A 10,684-nucleotide genomic window follows, 5' to 3' on the forward strand; every position below is an offset into this window, starting at 1 on the left:
TGCGTGAACAAAAAGATCTCCGCGGGCCGGATGAGAGGACCTCGCGGGCCGCATCCGGCCCGCGGGCCGTAGTTTGGAGACCCCTGAACTAGATGGTAGTTTATACCTGGTGTCTACTTACACGTATGCAGTACGGCCAGGAGCATCCACTTAAATATTAATAAAATTACTCGATTACGTCTAACGGGTCAAAACGTTTAAATACGCTTGACACGCCGTGAAATTGTGCCATCATTTAGCAAACAATGAATTTCTTACCTCTTATTGTCAGTGACTGGCAGGAGACAGTAGCCGTAGATGTCTCGATATGGTGCTTTACACTTCAACTTTTTGGGTTCTAGACAGTATTAGAATCATAATTTCTTCATGTACTAAACAATTTCATCATTAGATAAATCTACATGATCTATAATTTATTATATATATATATATATATATATATATATATATATATATATATATATATATATATATATATCTATATATATAAAGCAAAGTGGTCGGGTGCCCGATAGGGCACTTCCCGGCGCCGCAGGCGCGTCAAATTTGGCACGATGGTGCCTTGGGGCGATAGAACACGAGGGCCGGTGACGGTTGGCCGAAAAGTCTACGGAGAGGGGGTCAAAACTGACCTCGACTGACCGGCGCCTTATATGGGCTATATTACGAAAAAAAATTTCCTCCGACGACCCCCCTTGAAATTTTGTGTGGTGGTAGGAGAACCCCATGGGGTGTCACAAAAAACTCGGCATATCTGGGAAAACTTCGTAAAGCGGTCAAAACTGACCAGTTGTATTTCCCTATATAATCTTTGTATTTTATGGGAAAAACAGAGGGTCATTTCAACGCAGACTTTAGGGTACTTAAGCTCAGTATATCTGGCTAATTTTTTGCATGCTCCTAGGTCAATGGCTTGACCTTTAGGGAAAACTGTCGGTTACACTCAAAGCCCTCGACGAGGGCTAAAAAGTGACCGCGAGTGAAATTCTCTTTATATGAGCTCTATTACGAAAAAAAATTTCCTCCGACGACCCCCCTTGATATTTTGTGAGGTGGTAGAAGAACACCTAGGGGTGTCACAAAAAACTCGGCATATCTGGGAAAACTTCGTAAAGCGGTCAAAACTGACCAGTTGTATTTCCCTATATAATCTTTGTATTTTATGGGAAAAACAGAGGGTCATTTCAACAAAGACTTTAGGGTACTTAAGCTCAGTATATCTGGCTAATTTTTTGCATGCTCCTAGGTCAATGGCTTGAACTTTAGGGAAAACTGTCGGTTACACTCAAAGCCCTCGACGAGGGCTAAAAAGTGACCGCGAGTGAAATTCTCTTTATATGAGCTCTATTACGAAATAAAATTTCCTCCGACGACCCCCCTTGATATTTTGTGAGGTGGTAGAAGAACACCTAGGGGTGTCACAAAAAACTCGGCATATCTGGGAAAACTTCGTAAAGCGGTCAAAACTGACCAGTTGTATTTCCCTATATAATCTTTGTATTTTATGGGAAAAACAGAGGGTCATTTCAACGAGGACTTTAGGGTACTTAAGCTCAGTATATCTGGCTAATTTTTTGCATGCTCCTAGGTCAATGGATTGACCTTTAGGGAAAACTGTCGGTAACACTCAAAGCCCTCGACGAGGGCTAAAAAGTGACCGCGAGTGAAATTCTCTTTATATGAGCTCTATTACGAAAAAAAATTTCCTCCGACGACCCCCCTTGATATTTTGTGAGGTGGTAGAAGAACACCTAGGGGTGTCACAAAAAACTCGGCATATCTGGGAAAACTTCGTAAAGCGGTCAAAACTGACCAGTTGTATTTCCCTATATAATCTTTGTATTTTATGGGAAAAACAGAGGGTCATTTCAACGCAGACTTTAGGGTACTTAAGCTCAGTATGTCTGGCTAATTTTTTGCATGCTCCTAGGTCAATGGCTTGAACTTTAGGGAAAACTGTCGGTTACACTCAAAGCCCTCGACGAGGGCTAAAAAGTGACCGCGAGTGAAATTCTCTTTATATGAGCTCTATTACGAAAAAATATTTCCTCCGACGACCCCCCTTGATATTTTGTGAGGTGGTAGAAGAACACCTAGGGGTGTCACAAAAAACTCGGCATATCTGGGAAAACTTCGTAAAGCGGTCAAAACTGACCAGTTGTATTTCCCTATATAATCTTTGTATTTTATGGGAAAAACAGAGGGTCATTTCAACGCAGACTTTAGGGTACTTAAGCTCAGTATATCTGGCTAATTTTTTGCATGCTCCTAGGTCAATGGCTTGAACTTTAGGGAAAACTGTCGGTTACACTCAAAGCCCTCGACGAGGGCTAAAAAGTGACCGCGAGTGAAATTCTCTTTATATGAGCTCTATTACGAAAAAAAATTTCCTCCGACGACCCCCCTTAATATTTTGTGAGGTGGTAGAAGAACACCTAGGGGTGTCACAAAAAACTCGGCATATCTGGGAAAACTTCGTAAAGCGGTCAAAACTGACCAGTTGTATTTCCCTATATAATCTTTGTATTTTATGGGAAAAACAGAGGGTCATTTCAACGCAGACTTTAGGGTACTTAAGCTCAGTATATCTGGCTAATTTTTTGCATGCTCCTAGGTTAATGGCTTGAACTTTAGGGAAAACTGTCGGTTACACTCAAAGCCCTCGACGAGGGCTAAAAAGTGACCGCGAGTGAAATTCTCTTTATATGAGCTCTATTACGAAAAAAAATTTCCTCCGACGACCCCCCTTGATATTTTGTGAGGTGGTAGAAGAACACCTAGGGGTGTCACAAAAAACTCGGCATATCTGGAAAAACTTCGTAAAGTGGTCAAAACTGACCAGTTGTATTTCCCTATATAATCTTTGTATTTTATGGGAAAAACAGAGGGTCATTTCAACGCAGACTTTAGGGTACTTAAGCTCAGTATATCTGGCTAATTTTTTTCATGCTCCTAGGTCAATGGCTTGACCTTTAGGGAAAACTGTCGGTTACACTCAAAGCCCTCGACGAGGGCTAAAAAGTGACCGCGAGAGAAATTCTCTTTATATGAGCTCTATTACGAAAAAATATTTCCTCCGACGACCCCCCTTGATATTTTGTGAGGTGGTAGAAGAACACCTAGGGGTGTCACAAAAAACTCGGCATATCTGGGAAAACTTCGTAAAGCGGTCAAAACTGACCAGTTGTATTTCCCTATATAATCTTTGTATTTTATGGGAAAAACAGAGGGTCATTTCAACGCAGACTTTAGGGTACTTAAGCTCAGTATATCTGGCTAATTTTTTGCATGCTCCTAGGTCAATGGCTTGAACTTTAGGGAAAACTGTCGGTTACACTCAAAGCCCTCGACGAGGGCTAAAAAGTGACCGCGAGTGAAATTCTCTTTATATGAGCTCTATTACGAAAAAAAATTTCCTCCGACGACCCCCCTTGATATTTTGTGAGGTGGTAGAAGAACACCTAGGGGTGTCACAAAAAACTCGGCATATCTGGGAAAACTTCGTAAAGCGGTCAAAACTGACCAGTTGTATTTCCCTATATAATCTTTGTATTTTATGGGAAAAACAGAGGGTCATTTCAACGCAGACTTTAGGGTACTTAAGCTCAGTATATCTGGCTAATTTTTTGCATGCTCCTAGGTCAATGGCTTGACCTTTAGGGAAAACTGTCGGTTACACTCAAAGCCCTCGACGAGGGCTAAAAAGTGACCGCGAGTGAAATTCTCTTTATATGAGCTCTATTACGAAAAAAAATTTCCTCCGACGACCCCCCTTGATATTTTGTGAGGTAGTAGGAGAACGCCTTGGGGTGTCACAAAAAACTCACCATGTCCGGGAAAAATCGGGAAATGGGTCAAAACTGACCAGTCGTATTTCCCTATATAATCTTTGTATTTTATGGGGAAAACAGGGTAAATTCTATACAAATTTTAGGGTACTAACTCTTTGTATAACTGGCTAATTTTTTGCATACACCTCTATAGATGACTGGGCCGTATGGAAAAACTGTTGGTCAGCATCAAAGCCCTCGAAGAGGGCTAAAAATGACTGCGATTGAAATTCTCATTATACGAGATTTGGTTATTTGGTCTATGAACAGGGGCGGTAACTTTTTAATGTAACAATTTTTTAATATTTTGTATACTCTTTTTAAGAAAAAACAAAACTCATAATGTATAGCATTGTTTTAAATGGATATTTTGTTAAAAATTAAGTTTTGTATTGTATTGAAATTGTGAAATTAATTGCAAAAGTAATTTAATATTATGTTTGATTAATAATTTTTATGAAAGCCCTTTCAGTTCTGATAACCTTGCGAGTAATAAGTTTGCGAATATTCCATCAATTTATGGGCACAATAAAAGTACCCCTGTATAAATTTAGGCCCTAAGCATTAACATAACAGCCAATCACCTATTAATTAATCATTCAATTTCTTAACTTTTTTGAAAACCTAAGCGAAGCTAGGCAGTATGCCTAGTATAATATAAGCGGGCTGAGCGTGTCCTTCCTTCCTTCCTTCCGTCCGTCATCGCTATAGATTTTGGGACTATAAAAGTAAACTACGCACCATGTTGTGCTTTTCAGTGCACCGCAGTGTCTTATTATAAGTGTTAGAGTAGGGTTTGTTTATATAGCGGCATAGAGCTATTTTATAAATGACACTGTGTTTACTTTTTTGCATAACGTTATGAAAATATTAAATATTCGCACATTGCTAAAACATATTAAAAAGATCAATGTCAAATATAATTTTAGTTTATATTCCTAGAAAAAATGGATACATTTCCATAAAAGTAGGTCGAAAAAACTAATTAATTCAACTTTTTTTTGTGGTAATTTTTTTCAAGGGAGGTAATTTGAAAATATATTTATCTCAACAATAATTTAAGTTAATCTTTTTTGTATTACTACCGCATTGATTAGTATATGTTAATGTTCATAATTAAAAGAGAAAAATGTTAAGATTATTTATATTATTTTTTTTTTTCTAATTAGTCTATGATTTCTCTAAAATCACTATCTTTTTGCTTTTGTTTTTCGGTGTTATGAAAACAGATGGTGAAATTAGACTTTTTGAGAATAATGGAAAGGCTCTCTCTGAGCGCGGACGTATGGGAAAATGTTTTTTTTTTAAATATTCAACTCACTCTCAATAAATTAAGTTAATTTTTTTTATTACTTCCACATTGATTATTATATGTTAAGTAAAATAGAAAAAATGTTAAGATTATTTACATTATTTTCTAATTAGACTATGATCTCTCAAAATCACTATTTTTTTGTTTTTGTTTTTCGGTGTTAACAGATGGTGAAAATTTAGAATTATAGTATAGAGAATGCTGGAAAGGCTCTCTCTGGGCGCGGATGCCTAAGAAAAGCGTGTTGTTCGTTGGTGATTCTATTGTTGTGGTTGTGTTGTGGTTGTGTTGTGTTGTGGTTGTGTTGTGGTTGTGTTGTGGTTGTGGTTGTGTTGTGGTTGTGTTGTGGTTGTGTTGTGTTGTGGTTGTATTGTGGTTGTGTTGTGGTTGTGTTGTGTTGTGGTTGTGTTGTGGTTGTGTTGTGTTGTGGTTATGTTGTGGTTGTGTTGTGGTTGTGTTTGTGGTTGTGTTGTGTTGTGGTTATGTTGTGGTTGTGTTGTCGTTGTGGTTGTGGTTGTGGTTGTGGTTGTGGTTGTGTTGTGTTGTGATTGTGTTTTGTTTGTGTTTGTGTTATGTTTTTGTTTGTTTTGTTGTGTTGTGTTGTGGTTGTGTTGTGTTGTGGTTGTGTTTTGTTTGTGTTTGTGTTATGTTTTTGTTTGTTTTGCTCTGTTCCAAAGTTGGTACATTTAAAAAAGATTTACCGTGGCGGAGCACGGGATGCAGCTAGTATATATATAATGATCGCCGTCTGACAGCCGCAGATCAGGCGAACACCCCGGGTTCGTTTAATTGTAGTTATGGCCAGAGATCCACTAGACAGTATGAACACAACAAAAACTACGTGGGCTCGTCAAAATGGTCTAGGGGAATAGACACGTAGAAATGATGTGACACAACTTGCCCTAGTGTCATTTATTTATACTTGGACACAAATTAAACAGTAGTTGACAGTAACGCCAAGTTGTGTCACATCATTTCTACGTGTCTATTCCCCTAGACCATTTTGACGAGCCCACGTAGTTTTTGTTGTGTTCATACTGTCTAGTGGATCTCTGTCCATAACTACAATTAAACGAACCCGGGGTGTTCGCCTGATCTGCGGCTGTCAGATGGCGATCATAATAAGTGGGGGCTCGTCCGGGATTTAGGGTCAAAAGCTGCCCCGAGACTTGCCGTGCACGGGTTTATATACAAGATCAAAACCAAGGGAGGTTAATTTAATGTCGTAAGACCATTGGTCTAGGACTGCTAAGGATCTTTAATGTCGTAAGATCATTGGTCGAGGATCTGCTACGGATCGGAATAACCAATTAAAATCCAATCACATGACGTGACGGAGGAGTTCAGGTGACCGAGGAGTTCAGGTTACCGTACAACTCTCTCGAGGTCGATTAACTGAACTAAGAAACTAAATTATATAAAGAAAGAAACACCTAAGTAGGTCACTATATATATATATATATATATATATATATATATATATATATATATATATATATATATATATATATATATATATATATATATATATATATTGGCAACATTTTAAAGAAGTTTTGGACCCACTTGTGTCACGCTCATAGCAGACCCTCAATGTCCCTCGGCATCCTCCGTTGACAAAAGCTTTATGTCCCTCAAAGCCGAATGTTTTTCCAAGCGCACAAACCGTCAGGGAAATCTGGTTGACGAGGGAGACGGACGCGATCTTGCGGTTTTTGTCGAATTGTTTGGTGGCGACCTCATAGTTGACACTCTCTAGCTTTACATCCTCGCAGTCGTTATCTGGAGAAGAAACCAGCGTGGAGCTTCTAATTATTGACTAAATAAGGAACCTAAATATTTATTTGGCCTTTGAATTATAAAATTTCATCTAATTTCGTGATACGTTTTTGTTATTAATTAATGTAACTAAATATTAAACTGAGTATGCTGGTCATAATTTAGATATCTAGCTTTTATTTACTTCTTCTATTATGGAAATACAAATATTTACAATAAGTTCAGTGAAGGAATCGAAATGTAATCGCCAACAACTTTTTAGTAAACGGTGTCTTAAAGTATGTCTTCTCTCAATGATTTTAATTTTTAACGCATAAGTGTTCTACTTTCAGCGTTGCTCCTAAAGTAAAACACGTCAAATGATCAGTTAACACAAATAGCTTCAAAAGACCCCTCCTCCTTTCTTTGATACCCTCTCCTACATGCATCACCATCTATCGTATTTCTCCATATGAACTTGACGGTTCACGCCCATCTGAGTGTATTCTACAGTTTTATAACACACTATCTCTGATTGTAATCGAAAATGGAATACTATAAAGAACTGTGATCTCCCCGCTTTATTATGCACGATTACATTACTTTCTCTATACTCTGTATACGAGAAAGTAAGTAAACCGAGAATGATCTCCCATAAACGGTGTCGAATATTCTTATATAACACTACCGGGATGGCAACTCGGGATATAGACATGATTTTTATTCCATTTTTAATTACTTAAACTTTTAAAAGATAGAATAACATCTCGATGTGCAAAAATAAATGCACATCAAGTGAACGGTAAACAATGATTGTATAATAGTGTGGAATACTAGTACTTAATAAATTCATAAACGTTTTTGGATAAAACGGAAATAGCGTAAAGTACTACTTCCGGTTGTCGGTAATTACTCAAAATTCGACAGAAGGCAGAAAATTATAAATTTTTACTTATATGTGAAATTTCATTTATCTATCAAAAACAGTATTCAAGCTATAGGTTTTGGAAAAATTGAAAGTAGAATAAGTTTTACTTCCAGTTGCTGGAAATTGCTGAAAAGTTGATACAGAACTACAAATTTTATATAATACTTATATATGATATTTCATTAATCTAGATGTAACGGTACTCAAGTTATCGCGTTTACAGACAAACACATACACACACAGAGACATACGGACAAAATTACAAAACTATGTTTTTTTCCGACTCAGCGAGGTGTACAACGTTGTGATTTGTGAAAATCTAGATTTTTTTTTGCACGATTGCAATACCTCCTATATACTTCGTATACGAGAAAGTAAAAAGAGGCTGAAAAAAATGACGAAAAAAAATGTAGTTCGTCTCAAATATATGTCTATTAAACAGAAGTATAAGACAAATATATATTTATTTATATAGCTGGCAGTAAATAAATAGATGTTGTTTTTTTTGTAATTTTAGTGTTAATACGTGTATACTAGGATAAGTTCAGATATATATATATATAGCTTCTTTTGCACTAATGAAAGCCTAATTTACTGATTTCAAAATAACTCCTTAACATATTTTCTTTTTTTATAAGTAGTCGAGGTGTTTAATATTTCCTACAACCTTTAGTTTTTGTATACTCGGAAGTGTCGAGTTCGGTTACCTGACTAGCATCTGTAGGACATCTCTGTAGGCACCCACGTCTGATGGGTATCTGAATTATCTATAAACATGGCTGGGCATTGCACTGGCCACAAAATCTTCGGATTAAATGCTTTTCTCAAAAAGTTAGTTAACTCCTTACTATCCGGTATAAATGGGGCACTTTGATTACAAAAATAAACAAAGCACAGATGAAATGTACTTTATAACTAAACGCGACTATTTATAATACCAACCTTTCTTTTTGGAACCTCCTTTTGAATGATCTTTTGATCCTTTATTTTTGGTTTTAGAATTGTCCTTTGTGTTTGGACTTTTGGATTTACCGTCAGACTTCTTCGTGCCACCGAAATCCAGCAATTTTTTAATCAAGTTATCTTTATTAGACCCAGTTTTAGAGCCACCGTCTTTCTTGTCAGATCCACCACGAATTTTATCTTTTTTACTTCCGGACTTGTCTTTCTTTTTATCAGATTCACCGGGAGAGTTGCCGCCTTTCTTGTCTGATCCACCAGAATTCTTCTTGTCTCCAGGTTTAAAAATATTTTTTATAATGTCTTCGACGTCACCGTCGTTTTTGCCTTTTTTGTCTTTATCTTTGTCCTTGTCAGATCCACCTTTACCCTCGTCTTTTTTACCTCCGTTTTTGGTTGAAGTTTTATCTTTGTCTTTATCCGATCCACCTTTACCCTCGCCTCTTTTACCTCCGTTTTTGGTTGAAGTTTTATCTTTATCTTTGTCTTTGTCAGATCCACCTTTACCCTCGCCTCTTTTACCTCCGTTTTTGGTTGAAGTTTTATCTTTATCTTTGTCTTTGTCAGATCCACCTTTACCCTCGTCTTTTTTACCTCCGTTTTTGGTTGAAGTTTTATCTTTATCTTTATCTGATCCACCTTTACCCTCGCCTCTTTTACCTCCGTTTTTGGTTGAAGTTTTATCTTTGTCTTTATCTGATCCACCTTTACCCTCGCCTCTTTTACCTCCGTTTTTGGTTGAAGTTTTATCTTTATCTTTGTCTTTGTCAGATCCACCTTTACCCTCGTCTTTTTTACCTCCGTTTTTGGTTGAAGTTTTATCTTTGTCTTTATCTGATCCACCTTTACCCTCGCCTCTTTTACCTCCGTTTTTGGTTGAAGTTTTATCTTTGTCTTTATCTGATCCACCTTTACCCTCGCCTCTTTTACCTCCGTTTTTGGTTGAAGTTTTATCTTTATCTTTGTCTTTGTCAGATCCACCTTTACCCTCGTCTTTTTTACCTCCGTTTTTGGTTGAAGTTTTATCTTTGTCTTTATCTGATCCACCTTTACCCTCGCCTCTTTTACCTCCGTTTTTGGTTGAAGTTTTATCTTTATCTTTATCTGATCCACCGTCGTTTTTGCCTTTATTTTCTTTATCTATGTTTTTATCAGATCCACCGGGAGAGTTGCCGCCTTTCTTGTCTGATCCACCAGAAATCTTCTTGTCTCCAGGTTTAAATATATTTTTTATTATGTCTTCGACGTCATCGTCGTTTTTGCCTCTGTTGTCTTTATCTCCGCCATTCGACCCTCCAGTATTTTTATCAGTGCCACCGTTCGTGTTTGACGAATCCACGGCATTGCCTTTCTTGTTCTTATCAGCATCTTTCTTGTCCTGATCATTGCTCTTCCCAACGTTTTTAAACGCAGAAGCAGCTGTTTGCGCTGACTGGGCGTTTTTATCCTTCTCGTTGTTCTTCTCATTGTTGTTCGAGCCAGTCTCGGGCGAGTTCTGCTTACCTGTTGGCTTTGCAGCACCCGCCGTGTTCTTCGCATTGTTTGAATTCTTCTTGTCATCGTTTGACCCATCGTCTCGCTTGGTGTCCGATGTAGCACCCTGCTTACCCGAGTTCTTTGTACTGAGTGAACCAAGTGCCTTGGGGTCTTTGTCATCAGCAGACTTTCCAATGCCGGTTAAGCCTTTTGCATCCGTCGTGTATGAGTGAAGATATGCTGCAGCCACAAGGGCTAGCAGCCAAGAAACTCTCATGGCTAAAGTGGATCCAAATCACTTTGTTTACACTGAAGAACAGAATGACTCTGCACAGTTGTGATCGCTGATGGGATGAACAGCAAACAGAGGCAAGATCCGTCTGCTGGGTTTTGCAGACGTGAAAAACGCACACGGTCTTT

General features: G+C 37.9%; 1 protein-coding gene across 1 annotated transcript in view; it reads right to left on the reverse strand.

The window, feature by feature from the left end:
- The window catches only part of LOC131942703 (uncharacterized), a 60,115-nt gene extending 49,431 nt beyond the window's left edge, over positions 1–10,684 (reverse strand). Inside the window, exons 1-3 of the mRNA XM_059302613.1 lie at positions 8,771–10,684; positions 6,709–6,924; positions 259–337 (exon numbers count right to left, since the gene is read on the reverse strand). Coding sequence (XP_059158596.1) covers positions 259–337; positions 6,709–6,924; positions 8,771–10,541 — 2,066 coding nt within the window. The 5' untranslated portion in view covers positions 10,542–10,684. The remainder of the gene's footprint in view (positions 1–258; positions 338–6,708; positions 6,925–8,770) is intronic.

The sequence above is a fragment of the Physella acuta genome, unplaced genomic scaffold, assembly GCF_028476545.2.
Source record: "Physella acuta isolate Inbredline_101_S28 unplaced genomic scaffold, ASM2847654v3 ptg000421l, whole genome shotgun sequence".
Classification (NCBI taxonomy): domain Eukaryota; kingdom Metazoa; phylum Mollusca; class Gastropoda; family Physidae; genus Physella; species Physella acuta.